This window comes from Narcine bancroftii, chromosome 9 (genome assembly GCF_036971445.1).
Source record: "Narcine bancroftii isolate sNarBan1 chromosome 9, sNarBan1.hap1, whole genome shotgun sequence".
Classification (NCBI taxonomy): Eukaryota; Metazoa; Chordata; class Chondrichthyes; order Torpediniformes; family Narcinidae; genus Narcine; species Narcine bancroftii.
Window position 1 is genome coordinate 45432424 of NC_091477.1, and position 15152 is coordinate 45447575.

Genomic DNA, 15152 nt, shown 5'->3' on the forward strand with positions numbered 1-15152 from the left:
CCACATCTTCAATGTCGACTACCAAATCAAGATCCATTACAAGTGTCACAATGTTCTCTCTAATCTCGTCAAACACATCCTCATTCGAGCCTGTGTGAATGCAGCGTTTGTGACATTTTTTCCAAATTCCATTCATCCATCTTCCTGTAACATTCTCCCATGTTGCTGTGATGTTCTTGAGGCAATTAAGAATGCTGTAACCTTTCCAAAATTCATATAATTATGTTTGATCACTGTTGGTTGCTGCTATGTTGAGTGATGGTAACGAGTTTAAAAGTTTCAATCGCCCCTTAGTCCATCGGCTGAAGGATAGAAGTTGTGTTTGGTGGTAGAAATGACTCATTAATGTCGGGATTAAGGTCCAACCAATGAGGGGGATGTTATCTAAGATTTATAGAATCTTGAAAGTAAAACTATTTTCTAAACAATATTGCCGAACATTTGGAATGAAACAGTTAGCGAACCGGTCTTCAAACAAGCCCCTAGTCATCCAGGCTGTAAGGTTGGATCTGTAGAGGCAGGCAGGCTATGCTTGTTAATGCTTTTGAATGCATGTGGGTTCTTGGAGTGGTAATTGGCAAGGCTTCAGCTTAAAATTAGTATATTACCTCCCAGTAACAAGGTCACTCGATCCTTAAATGCTTTAAATCCCAGCATCGTGCAATCTTCTTTATGGATGTATGTTTGTTCTGCCATCCTCTTCCAATAAAAATCCCGTTTCATCCACATTGAAAATGTGTTCTGGTTGATAACCACCATCACGGATTAACTCGTCCAGACTTTCAATGAAATTTTGATGAACTCCTGAGACTTGTACATTGTACCTTCTTTTAAATCTACTAAACTAGCTATTTCTTGCAGTGAGGTTCCCAATGTAATCCTCTCCCATTTGCTCCTTTAATGGCTCGAAAAGATTTCTAGCCTTCGATTGAATCGTCCTTCGATTCAGTGGCGTGCGTTTCAGAATCAGGTCTTCCAACCATAACATTAATAACTTCTCCATCTTTGAATGGGCCCTCACCATTGCTTAGTTAAAATTATGCTGGTCAAACTTGCAGATCCTCTTATAGCCTCACGTATTCTCTCTGCATCCTTTAAAATCTTTGACATGGTGGAATGCAACAACTGTAGACTGCAATATTAGTGACCTTTATACCTTGGTCATGTTGGTTAATGGCTTTCATTTTTATCTTCAAAATTGTGGTTTTCCTCAGCAGTTCTATCACAAGGGATATGTTTTTCCTCTCGCTTGCCATGTTTCTAGTGCGACTACAGAATGGAAACTGCGTACATGGGCCTATACAGTGTAACGCATGCGCAGATGCATTTTTTAAAAATGCAGTATGTATGTGCGGGTGGTCATAACTTGCGTTGGTTGGAAATCGAGGACTACCTGTATTTACAGATTAAGAACAGTTTGAATTCCTTGGTATTGAGACTCCCTCAAGATCTAGAATTAAATATGATGGAGAAGATTTATAATTTTAAACCAAATCATAAAAAGATGATATCAGTTCTTTGAGTCATTATTGTTTTCTAGTGGTAATTCCCTGGACAAGACTAAGAAATTATGGGAGCAAGATTTTCAACAATTATTTTCTGATGCCCATCTTCTCTATGTGCCTGACATTCACTATTACATTTTAAAGTAGTGGATTGACTTCTCCAAAATTCAGTTGGCTAAATTCAATTCTAATGTTTCCAATGGCTCTGTCTGACCATGCCTTTCCAAATAATAAATCCTATCCCAAAACATAATCTCCAAAAGCTTCTTTATTATTGGCCTTTAATTTTCTGGATTGTCCCTATTTCCCTTCTTGAGCAAAAGAACAATATTGGCCACTATCCTACCATCCCCGTTGAAAGTGAGGATACCAAGATCTTTGTCAAGGCCTAAGGAATCTCTTCACCTGCCTCTTTTAATATATTCTATCAGATCCTGGGGATTTATCCACCTCAATGCTCTTCAGAAGACCCAGCATCATCTCCTGGTCTCAAAATGTCCTTCTTGATAAATACTAATGCAAAGAATGAATTTAGTACCTCATAGACTTCCACTGACTCCAGGCATAAATTCATTCCCTTGACTCATCCTATCATTTCCCTACCCCTCTTCTTGTTTTGAATGTAAATATAAAATGTCTTAGGATTTTCTTTAATCCTGCACACCAAGGACATACCATGGCTCCTGTTGGCCTTCCCAATACACTCCTTTTTAAAAAAAAATATTAAAAAAAAAATTATACATAATGACATTTTAAATATATAAACTTTTTTTCACAAACACAACAAACAAAAACAAAACAGTCTCTCCTCCCCTTCCATACATACAGATCCATTCACCATCAGGGCTTACATATATTTTAAGTATATAGAGTACAGTTGGGGAAACTTTTTAGATATATAATAGTTACTTTTATACCTTTTTTTGTTCCTTTTTATTACTATATCTGGGCCCCTATGTAGTCCAGGTCTAGCTGCCAGATCTTTACAAAAGTGTCAATTTATTCTTTAAGTTATATGTGATTTTTATTCCATAGGTGTACAGCTGTTAATTTCCACAGTCTGTCTTGCTATGAGTAGAGGGGAGTTGGACTTCCAAGTGATCACGATACATTTTTTCACTACCGCCAGTGCGGTCGGTATGAATGAGATTTGATATTTGGTCAATTTGTTGCTTATTTCCATGAAATTACCTAATAAATAGAGCTCCGGGTTTCCTGTGAAGGTCACTCCTGTTATCCTGGCTAATTTTTCTGCAATTTCTTGCCAAAATGGCCTCACTTTCATGCACGACCACGTGATATATAGAAAAGTTCCTGTCTCAGTCCCACATCTGAAACCCATCTCTGAAATTTTAGTTTTAAATCTGTGTTACTTTTGTGGGATAAGATACAATTGGTGTGTGTTTTTTAAAAAAAAACCAAAAAACTGAACCAATGCATATCTTGCATTTCTAATCAATGTCATGCTGGCCTTGCACCAATCTGACCAGCTTCTTTCTGAAATCACCACACCCAAGTCTGACTCCCATCTTTCCCTTGACCTCTGAAACCCTGGTTTTGCACTTTCACTCTGGAGAGCATTGTACATTTTTGTTATAAATTTGAGTGTATTCCCCATCCAGATCGTTAGTTCAATTTCACTAATTACAGGTGGGGTCACCATTGGTCTCCATCTTTATCTTAAGAATGATCTAAGATGGAGAAAACAGAAGAAGGTACCATTGGCTACTTAGTATTTGTTTTAATTGTTCAAAGGACATAAGAGTTCCTTCCGTGTAACATTCCTTAATATATCTTATACCTTTGTCATACCACAAATTTAATATTCTATTGCCCATGTTCGTAGGCAATAACACATTTTTATTGATATCCCTACGTTATTTCCTATACATTCATTAATTTCTTGCCACATTCTAATCATGTGTATTAGAATGGGGTTATTCGTATTTTTTTTTAATGATTTGACACTCCATTGCTTCCCCTCCTCCATCGAGTACATTCGCATTTGAACCCAAGACGGGGGGTTGTCTTCAGTGAAGAAGGCTGTGAGAAATCTAGCTTTTGCAGCTAGGTAATATGTTTTGAAATCTGGAAGTCTAAGTCCTCCCAGCCCGTAGTTCCATGTCACTTTTTCAATGCAATTCTTGGTACCATATTATCCCAAGGAACTGCCTAATATGGTTGTTTAGTAGCTTAAAAGTTTATAGGCAGCAATTTTTCCTAATACACTTCTTGAACTCCTCCTGCAACCCTTGTGCCTTGTATAATTTTAGTTTACTAAACTATACGTATACTAAATGTATTGTTCAAACATGATGATGGTGTCTGGATCACCTGTTAAATATTGAGTTTTAGATCTTGTTTAGCCTTTGGTTGAAAGAAACCTTCCATCAACCAATCTAATCCCACCAACTACTCGAAAACTTTGCCCTTGGTTTTGACCCCTCCAGCAAAGGAAATGGTTCCTTCCTATTTATCTTTGCAGTCTTAATTCATTACACAATTAAACCTCTGCCTTCTCTGTTCCAAAGAAAACAGCCTTTGCTTATCAAACTTTTTTCTGTAGGTGCAGTTTTCCAATCCTGGCTACATGTTTGTCAATTTTTCTCTAACCTTCTTCAGGCCACTTTTGTTTGTCATGCTGTCTGATGACTTTAATTGTACACAGTACATGAACTATAGTTTGATTAGTAATGTAAAGTTCTGGCATAACCATCTTGTTGTATTCTTGGTTTTTGCTTAAATATGAATGTATACTCCAAGGCTGCGTAATTATTATATTGCTAAGTCTTTCCTTTAAGACACTCCGAGCACCCTTTACATTTTTCTATTTTCACTTGTGGATAGGGTATTCATTTATTTGATTTCCCCAAATGCATTATCACTTCACATTTCTCTTCACTAAGTTTGTTTTGACAGTTTTCTTCCCAACTAAATTATCTAATTTTAATGCCTAAATCTTAGTCTAAAGCTTTGCTCCTGACTCCACCACACATAATTTTTGTATCAACTGCAATATACCTGTATTTTATCAGGGACTGGCTAACTGGGCTTTTCTGTTTTGAAAAATGCTAAACCTCCTTGAGAGTTCCTTAATTTCAATGTTAATCCTTCAGTGCAACACTATTTCCTTCCTCCTCCCCCCACCCCAAACATTTGGCGTTGCAGGTGCAAAGTATTTATTAGATTTCAGATTTATTGTCGGAGTACATGCATGACATCACATATAACCCTGGTTATATTTTTTGTATTCTAATGATTCTTTTTTCTGCTGGTTAGGCAAAAATTACCATTCATTGATAGTGCAAAAAAAAACTGTACTCAACGTACACATATAAACAAATAAAGAACTGCAAACAAACTGGGCAATACAGAAAGGAAAAAAAGTGCAAAAGTAAGAATCTTTAAATGAATCCCTGATTAAGTTTATTGTTGAGAAGTCTGATGGTGGTGCAAGTCACGAACCCCTTTCCTGATGGTAGTAGTGAGAAGAGTGTGTGTTGGGTGATGTGGATCCTTGATGATTGTTTCTGCTCTGCGACGGCAATGTTCCTTGTAGATGTTCTCGATGGTAGGGAGGGTTTTCTCTGTGATATCCTGGGCTGTGTCTTCTATCTTTTGCAGGTTTATTTGTATCCCCATACCAGACTGTGATATAGCCAGTCAGCACATTTTCCACCACACATCTTTAGAAATTTATCAGGGTTTTTGGAGCCATACCAAACCTCCACAAAGTCTGAGGAAGTAGAGCTGATGATGTGCTTTCTTTGCGATGCCATTAGTGTGTTGGGTGCAGGAAAGGTCCTCCGAGATGGTGACTCTCAAGAACTTAGTTGCTCATGGTCCACCTCTGATGCCCCACTGATCACTGGATCATTTACCTCTGGTTTTCCTTTCCTGCAATTAACAATCAGCCTTGGTTTTTGTGACATTGTGAGGTTGTTGTGGTGCAGCGTTCAGTGAAATTTTTACTCTCCATTCTGTATTCTGACTCACCGTCCCTTTTTATACAATCCACTACTGTGGTATTGTCAGTGAATTTATAGATGCTGATGTTGTTGTACTGAGCCACTCACTCATGGGTATAAAAAGAGTAGAGCAGTGTGACTAAGAATGCCGCCGTTTAGTGCTCCTATACTGATAGCAAAGGAGATGTTCTTGCCAGTCCTCACTTATTGCAGTCTGGAGGTGAGGAAATCAGTGAACCAATTACACAGTGGGTGTCGAGTCCCAGATCTTGGAGTTTGCTGATCAGTTTTGAGGGGATGAGGTGTTAAATACTGAACTCATTAAAGTCATTAAAAAGCATCCTGATGCATGCATCATTAGTTTCCATGTGTTCCAGAGTTTTGTCTGCTGTTTGTTTGAAATAAAAGTTTATTGAGAAATTACGGAAGTTTTAATTTGTTGTGTGCAATGTGAGAAAAAAATTGCTCGTCGAAGGGGAAGAACTGATGTTTTGACTCCACTTTGATCATAAATACATCAGCACACTGTCGCTTTGTTATTTGTTAATGGCAAAATGGACTGCTTTTTTTTCTGTTTCATTATTCGTGATTTGGTAACAACATTGAAATATTTTGACAAACCTCTGCATGTCAGAGCACTGGTCTTGTAAACCGGGGTCGCGAGTTCGTTCTTTGCTGGGGCCTCAATTCTGCAAGGGGTGCTGGACAGAGTGGCAACTCTGTCTTCCTTATGGTAGATAAAATTAAAGAATTTCATGTTATGTTGCATTCTAAATGTAATAACTATGTGACAAAAATGGAATCTTTACCTATACCTTTATAACTATTGACTAATTTTCATATGATTTCACTTTATTGTAACTTATCAAGGTTCTTCAATTCTCTCCATATACCTCCTTTAAATAACTCCAACAGTCATTCTTCGAAGTATGTTGGGATGATTTATTATGTTAATGATGCATATAAATCTGAATATAAATCCTAAATTCAGCAAGAAAACAAATCTCAGTGAAAGCTATCAGGGAAAAAGCAGCTACTTGACCCAAGTCGTCTGTATTAGAATGAATTATTATGAGCAAATAATTGTTTGGTTCTGTGTTCATATCTTTTTATACTATTTCTTTTCATTCACTTATCCAACTAGTTATCCTTGCTGTATGATGCAGTAATTCAGCAGGTCTTGCTAACTTCACTGAGAGGTTGTAGTTTATGCAAATTTTATTAACAATTATTGCTGCTGCTGAGCTTTCATCACCTGGTACACAAATTAACACGAGCCATTGGCAAGCATCAAACTTACCAGGGTTGATTTGAGAGTCGGAAGAAATGGGGGAAGGAGAGAATAAGAACCAAAAATAAATGGAGGTAAACAAGAAAATCTGTTGATGGTGGGGTCAAGTGCAGTACACACTGATTTAGTGCAGTATACACCAATAATAAATACGTTTCTTATTGAAAAGCACCCAGAACACATTTAAGATACATGGAAACATTTCTAACAGTGTACATTTGTCATCTTTTCCATTTACAAGTAAATGAGTTGTAATCACATCCTCCATATGGAAATGTAAGCATAAGAAGGAAGTAATGATAGCACAACAGTTTCCATTTCAAAAATAGGTGTAATGACTTTTTATAGAGGTAAAAAAAAAACAACTAAAATTGCAACTTCGAAATGGGTATATTGAGACCCCATGTGAATGGAAAAATAGAATATTGTTTAAACAGGAAGAAACCAACACAAGTTGCATGTAAGTAGAGCAAATAATTAGGTGGAATGCATTCGTAAATAGAAAACTGGATGGAGTACATATCTATCCTGCTGTCCAGATGTACAATTGGAGAGATCATACTTGGATAGTTTTGGTCTCTGGTAAAGGAGGTAATTTGGAGAAGGTTAATTCCTGTGAGGAAAGTTTGAGTCTGTGCTCACTGGAGTTTAGAAGAGCCAGGGGTGCTGAGAGTGAATTGAGAACCAGGAACATAGTTTGAGGGTAAAGGTTGCCTGTTTCAGAGTGCAATTAGGAGAAATTTGTTCTTTGCCTCTTGTGAACCTTTGAAATTCTCTCTGTGTCAGGAAGACCAATGTTTTTAAATGTGTCTTCCACTGTCACATATTAGGAGTTTGGGTGCTGAGCATTGAGAAATATTCTGCCACATCCAAGTGCACTTTCCTCTTATCACCTCATGTTCTTGTACTTGCCCCCTCTTTTTACCTTCACCTACCTATCTGAGCTGGGAACTGGATTTTTTTCCCTCTTAATTCAGAAGTGCTGGCTCTCATTGACGTTGAACAACTTGGTGCGATCAAACGTGAGGACTTTGTGGGAATTTTTTGACATGCTGTAGTAGGAGGATTCTTTCCCTCTCTGATTGCAAATTTTAATATTTAGATTCAGCTTTTTATGTAATGGGAATTTCCAGGCTGTATTCACAGATATTTTATTAGAACATTTTGGTTTTACTTCTAAATACTCAAATATACAATTATTCTAAAAAAGGGTTCATGGCAGCTAATATGAAGAGTCACCTGGGGGTGGGGGATGAATGGCCTACTCCCTATTTGGATGTTCAAATCCTTCAGTTATTATTCTAATGGATTGTTAGTCTGCAATAAAACAATTTGAAAGGAAACTAATTGACACAAGTAGAAATAAAGAAGATTTGCTTCAAATGGTACTTAACAATTGCAAAATCTTGTAACGTCTGAGAATAAAGACTAAGAAGCATGAAAAGGAAACAGAATATGCTAATGAAGATGGGAAATTCAGTGACTTTTTCTTATAACTATTGCATTATCCTTAGTTTCTGTATTGTAAAGTTCTTAAATGATTTATGAAGATCATTGAATGTTGCTATTGAATTTCAACTTCTCCTCTGATCTAAGGCTTCTGTTTTTAATTACTAACATAAAATAACCTACTTCAATCTGATCGTGTCTGGCTTCTAACTGCTTCTCTTCCTTCCTTTTGTTATCCTGCAGTGTTCTGTGCCCAGGTCTTTGTGGCTAGGCTGCTCCAACCTGGTAGAGAGCATGTGCGCACTGAGATGCCTGCAGAGCATGCCCAGTGTCAGATGTCTCCAGGTGCCTTATCTTCTTTACTTACTGTGTTTTTTTTTAATTTTTATGATTCTGTGACTGTTTATATGTAACCCTCTGAGTACTGACAAATTCCTCTTATGGTCTTTTTAGTGAAATTTGTTTGTGTGTACATGGGCAAACAAGTACAACAAATTTAAGGCTTGAAACGCGCATCAGCATGTGCTACATTGTATGGCTTGAAATGCAGTGGTAGTAGGGAGATTAAAACAGTTACAACTTTGGCTGTGGATGTGAACCATCTAGGCTGTCCCAAGAAATGAACCATCATACAGCTAAGTAGCATACTACTTACTTATTAGGCCCTTTCATACAAAGAAAAAGCCTGATTGTAAAGGCAGAGGCTCTCCACCCTTCTGTCAGGAGACTTACCTTCTTGAAAGCACCATAGCCTGCTCCAAGGCTCCGACTACAATCCCTTTCGGGGAAGGATAATCTCACATGAATGTACAGCTGCTGCAAGCTTCTGGTTAGGGGCGGGGTCCTTCAGGGCATTGTGCACTAGAGAAAATAATAACCCATGCATTTAGTTTAAAATTCAATTGTTATAGTATTGTTACATTTCATCAGTGAATAATGAGAGCATGAAATTAGTTTGGATATGATAAAAGCTTCCAATATTCTTTAGTTGAAATCCAGTAAATTCAAACTATTTGGAAGCTTCAGTATTAAAATTCAAGGGCACCCAGCGGGGACCATAAGGCAGCAGGGGCTGTCAGGTCAGGGGTGGCTAGCGGGGGCCGTCAGGGTGGAGGTCATCAGGGGCTGGCCGGTGCAGGTTGTGACAGCCTCGCCAGCCACTCTGGCACCTCACCAGGCCGCTTCAGCCTTTGGGGCCACTCTCTGTGGTTCAAAACGTGGCAGAGTAATGGCTGTCTTCCCTAGCTATAATCCCTCATGCAGCTGGAACTGTTCTGGGGAACAGAGCGGTTCCAGCTGCCTGTGGGGATTATGGGTAGGGAAGACGGCCATTGCTCTGCTGCATATTTATGATGGGTGGCACTACGGCACTAGTCGGCCCGGCTCTGTTGGGCACTATGAGGCACCGTTCGACATGAATGCCTTCCATGAAAGGTAAGTTTTATGTTTTCCCACCGTGCTTATAACTGGCCTCCAGGAGACCTGGCATGAAAGGGCTTATTGTCTCAGCTTGGACAAGATGAAGGATACAACACTGAAGGCAACCAGTCATTGTTCAACTGGGGCTCATTACCTCCAAAGCAGGAAGGCAGATTGACCAAATAAAGATGAGGAAAATTGAGCTGTTAATTTTACAGGATCGATTGCAGGATCTGTTGATGTAGCAAATGCTGGGAAGTTTGCCTAAATTCTGAGTGTTTCCGCGGCGCGTGCTCTCTCTCAGGTTGTGAGTGTTTCCGTGGCATGCACGCTCTCTTGGGTTGCATGCGTTGGCGGGGTGGGAGGGTGCGTGCGGTCTCTCTGGTTGCGAGTGTTGTTGGGGGGTGGGTGACAGAGCATGAAAGCTGTTGGCACTGGTACTTGGCCAGCCAAGCACCTGTGGTGTACCGGCAAATGTTAATGAGTTTTTGTAGTGTCCTTGCACGATTTTTACTACCTGGCCCAGTTAAATGATGTGCAAAATGGGCATAAGTACCATTGTAGAACATTAATTAGTCTTGAATGTATTCTCATAATTTGCAAAAGATTGGTAACCTTTGTGAAAATTTATTCCCTAAATAAACATATCTGGTCTGTAACTGTGCTGTATGCCTAAATGAAAAAAAAATCCTTCAAGGTATTGTGCACTAGAGAAAATAATAACCCATGCATTTAGTTTAAAATTCAATTGTTATAGTATTGTTACATTTCATCAGTGAATAATGAGAGCATGAAATTAGTTTGGATATGATAAAAGCTTCCAATATTCTTTAGTTGAAATCCAGTAAATTCAAACTATTTGGTAGCTTCAGTATTAAAATTCAAACTGATTCTTTATCCCCATCTCTTACAGCACTCAGAGGGTTAATTAATTTTGTAAAATCCCTTTTTGTTTTGCTTGAAGAGCTTGGTGTTTGACGTTTATGTGTTTGTATGTATTGTGTTAATGTATAAATTTGCAATGTTGCAACAACATTAATACTGAATGTGTCTGCATGCGGCATGTATTTTGATGTTATTTGCTGTAGCTGGTAATGTTTAGCTTTGAGGTTAATGCTGACTTTACGTATGTGTTCCAATCTGCCATCTTGTTCAGAAAATTGATATTGGCTCATGCAAATTTATATTTAGGACAGTAATGTGGATCATTTGCTGTGATGTGGATTCCAAGTATCTACAACCATTCATACTCAGGACTATGCCAATAAATTGGTCATTGACAGATTCTTGTATTCTTAACCTAAATGTAGTTTAGGTGGAACTCCCTCCACCTGGCTAGGCTGAGAAAAATGTGCTGCAGCACTGTTACATCTTCTGAACGTCGTCACTGTGGCAGTATAGAAAATGTCACTGGGAGTTTGCTCTAGTATGGTTTGCTAAACAGATGACCAGATGATCTGTTTTGAGAAATTTTATGGGAGGATGTCAGACTGACTCCCCTGCTATTGTTTCAGTAATACTGAGAGATATTTTCATTGCTCAGAGGGAGCAAAAGATCTTGGGCTATAATCTTATCCAAAAAATTGTACCTCCTGTAGCATACACTTAAATGTGAACCTAAATTTCATGATTGATCTTGGATTGGGCTTGAACTCTACAACCTTTGAATTCCAAGGTGAGTGTTCCTCAGCTTAACCATAAAAATAATCATGGAGATACAGGGCACTAAACAAGGTCCTTTAGCTCACAGAGTCTGTGTTGACTATAAACTGCTCATTTTTACTCCGTTCCTATGTTTACCAATTTTATTGTTTCCACATAACTCTGCTGAAGTTTCCATTTTTGTGCCCAGTTTTTTTGTCATTAATTATTCTTGGCAAACTAACTGATGGGACTGTATATACTTAAATGCAATTTCCATTGCATCACTGCACATTGAGACAGAGAGCCAAGTCTACCACTGCCTGATAGTATCCTGTAATTCTGTTAAGCAAGAATACGAATACAGGTGTACTCCCCTTTATAAATACTCACTTTACAGAAATGTGCTTTTACGAAGAAACCTGTGTTTGCTTTTACAAAAGGATTTTTGCTTTTATGAAAGCAGCGAGTCATAATAGAGGCTGCGCGTACATCCTGAGCAGCTCCTTCCCCAGGAACTATGAGATGTTAATAGATAGATGACCTTCTTCCTCTCTCTCCTACATCCCAGTCTCCTGTACCTCCCATCCAGTGGCATCACGAGAGTTGGTGTCACTCAGTGTGGTAACTCATGGTGTCCTCTTCCCACCCCACCATGGACCGAGTGTATAAGTACCAAGCATAATAGAAACAGGTGTGTGTTCCTTGTATGTCCGGAGTGATGGCAGTGGCACTGAGTGGGGGGGGGGGGGGGTGGCTCTGACCGGAGTGCATTAGGAGGTTAGTATTATTTTAGATTTTATGTGTTATTTGATGGGTTATTTTTTTGGGTCTGGGAACACTCAGAAAATTTTTTCCATAGAAATCAATAGTAATCACTTCCTCACTTTACACCATTTTGGCTCATGAAATGTTCCGTAGGAATGCTCTAGTTTCATAAAGTGGGGTTAAATAGTTATACCTGTATAACCATTTACAGCCAAGGGTGCAGTGCTGCCAGAGCTCACCAGGGCTCCACTCTGGCACCTCATGGGGCGGCTCCGGCACCACCATGTCACCATTTTTGGTGAGCTCCGGCACCTAAAAATTTAGCACTGCACCCCTGTTTATAGATAACAGTTATGTTGCATCATCATATGGCCTCTTGCATTCATTTGGCTTGGCATGAAGAATAATTTAGTTTAGATATACAGCATGGTACAGGCCATTTCGGCCCATGAGTCTGTGCAGCCAAATTTATACCCAATTAACCTACACCCACCATATGTTTTTGAACGGTAGGAGGAAACAAGAACCCCCGGAGAAAATCCATGGAGACAAAGGGAGAACGTACAAACTCCTTGCAGACACTGTGGGATTCGAATGCTGATCCAGTCCCAATCGCTGGCGTTCTAAAGGTGTTACATAAACCACTTCACCAACCCTGCCACCCTATTTTTTCCTAGTGTTTGAGGTAATGTTTCTGGAACGCCCCGCAGGGACACGTGCTAAGCAAGAATTGTAGATGACGAAGATGATAAAAGGATTGGATAGGCTGCTGGATTCAAGAACTTGCAAGTTGAAAGATTGAATGTTTGTGTCAGTATTCTTGCTGCAAATAGGAAGTCTACACAGAAGAATAGGGATTAAACTTGCGATATTAAGGGTTTCAGTTCCCTTGATTGGAGGACATGATTTCTCTGCTATTTGAATCAGCAGTCAATTTTTATAGGTTGCCCTGGTGCACAGTTCCTGTTTAACAATTGCATTTTACATATGTAAAGCCTGTGGTCTGCCATAGTTGTAGAAATGAGCATGTTTGCTCAGTCAGGAGGTTCTATCCTCGTTTTTTGTGCTTCTTCCAACAATTTCAATCTCAGGGCAGTAAGGTTAGTGTAGCAGTTAGTGCAACGCAGTTACAGCACCAGCGATTGAGACTAGGGTTCAAATCCCGAGCTGTTGTTAAGGAGTTTTTACATTCTCCCCGTCTGAGTGGGTTTCCTCTGGGTATTCTGGTTTCCTCTCACCCTTCAAAAAATGTACTGGGGGTTGTAGGTCTTTCTTTGGCTTGGCTTCGCGGACGAAGATTCATGGAGGGGGTAAAAAGTCCACGTCAGCTGCAGGCTCGTTTGTGGCTGACCAGTCCGATGCGGGACAGGCAGACACGATTGCAGCGGTTGCAAGGGAAAATTGGTTGGTTGGGGTTGGGTGTTGGGTTTTTCCTCCTTTGCCTTTTGTCAGTGAGGTGGGCTCTGCGGTCTTCTTCAAAGGAGGCTGCTGCCCGCCAAACTGTGAGGCGCCAAGATGCACGGTTTGAGGCGTTATCAGCCCACTGGCGGTGGTCAATGTGGCAGGCACCAAGAGATTTCTTTAGGCAGTCCTTGTACCTTTTCTTTGGTGCACCTCTGTCACGGTGGCCAGTGGAGAGCTCGCCATATAATACGATCTTGGGAAGGCGATGGTCCTCCATTCTGGAGACGTGACCCATCCAGCGCAGCTGGATCTTCAGCAGCGTGGACTCGATGCTGTCGACCTCTGCCATCTCGAGTACCTCGACGTTAGGGGTGTGAGCGCTCCAATGGATGTTGAGGATGGAGCGGAGACAACGCTGGTGGAAGCGTTCTAGGAGCCGTAGGAGTTGCCGGTAGAGGACCCATGATTCGGAGCCGAACAGGAGTGTGGGTATGACAACGGCTCTGTATACGCTTATCTTTGTGAGGTTTTTCAGTTGGTTGTTTTTCCAGACTCTTTTGTGTAGTCTTCCAAAGGCGCTATTTGCCTTGGCGAGTCTGTTGTCTATCTCATTGTCGATCCTTGCATCCGATGAAATGGTGCAGCCGAGATAGGTAAACTGGTTGACCGTTTTGAGTTTTGTGTGCCCGATGGAGATGTGGGGGGGCTGGTAGTCATGGTGGGGAGCTGGCTGATGGAGGACCTCAGTTTTCTTCAGGCTGACTTCCAGGCCAAACATTTTGGCAGTTTCCGCAAAGCAGGACGTCAAGCGCTGAAGAGCTGGCTCTGAATGGGCAACTAAAGCGGCATCATCTGCAAAGAGTAGTTCACGGACAAGTTTCTCTTGTGTCTTGGTGTGAGCTTGCAGGCGCCTCAGATTGAAGAGACTGCCATCCGTGCGGTACCGGATGTAAACAGCGTCTTCATTGTTGGGGTCTTTCATGGCTTGGTTCAGCATCATGCTGAAGAAGATTGAAAAGAGGGTTGGTGCGAGAACACAGCCTTGCTTCACGCCATTGTTAATGGAGAAGGGTTCAGAGAGCTCATTGCTGTATCTGACCCGACCTTGTTGGTTTTCGTGCAGTTGGATAATCATGTTGAGGAACTTTGGGGGACATCCGATGCGCTCTAGTATTTGCCAAAGCCCTTTCCTGCTCACGGTGTCGAAGGCTTTGGTGAGGTCAACAAAGGTGATGTAGAGTCCTTTGTTTTGTTCTCTACACTTTTCTTGGAGCTGTCTGAGGGCAAAGACCATGTCAGTGGTTCCTCTGTTAGCGCGAAAGCCGCACTGTGATTCTGGGAGAATATTCTCAGCGACACTAGGTATTATTCTATTTAGTAGAATCCTAGCGAAGATTTTGCCTGCAATGGAGAGCAACGTGATTCCCCTGTAGTTTGAGCAGTCTGATTTCTCGCCTTTGTTTTTGTACAGGGTGATGATGGTGGCATCACGAAGATCCTGAGGCAGTTTACCTTGGTCCTAACAAAGCTTGAAAAACTCATGCAGTTTGGCATGCAGAGTTTTGCCGCCAGCCTTCCAGACTTCTGGGGGGATTCCATCCATACCTGCTGCTTTGCCACTTTTCAGTTGTTCGATTGCCTTATATGTCTCATCCAGGGTGGGAACCTCATCCAGCTCTAGCCTTAGGGGCTGTTGAGGGAGCTGGA

The 15152-nt window shown here is 40.5% G+C and overlaps 1 protein-coding gene across 10 annotated transcripts in view; it reads left to right on the forward strand.

Moving 5' to 3' along the window:
• Positions 1-15152, forward strand: part of LOC138743487 (F-box/WD repeat-containing protein 11) — a 175656-nt gene that overhangs the window by 26092 nt on the left and 134412 nt on the right. For 6 of the 10 annotated variants that reach the window (XR_011344925.1, XM_069898935.1, XM_069898937.1 and 3 more), the window contains exon 2: positions 8457-8558. The exons of 3 other annotated variants lie outside the window; for them this stretch is intronic. Coding sequence is in view for 5 of the 7 variants with exons in the window: in XM_069898935.1 (XP_069755036.1) it covers positions 8457-8558 (102 nt within the window). In the remaining 2 variants the exon portion in view is untranslated. Of the gene's footprint in view, positions 1-4784; positions 4900-8456; positions 8559-15152 lie in introns of those variants that run through there. One more of the 10 variants, XM_069898943.1, reaches the window with a different exon arrangement.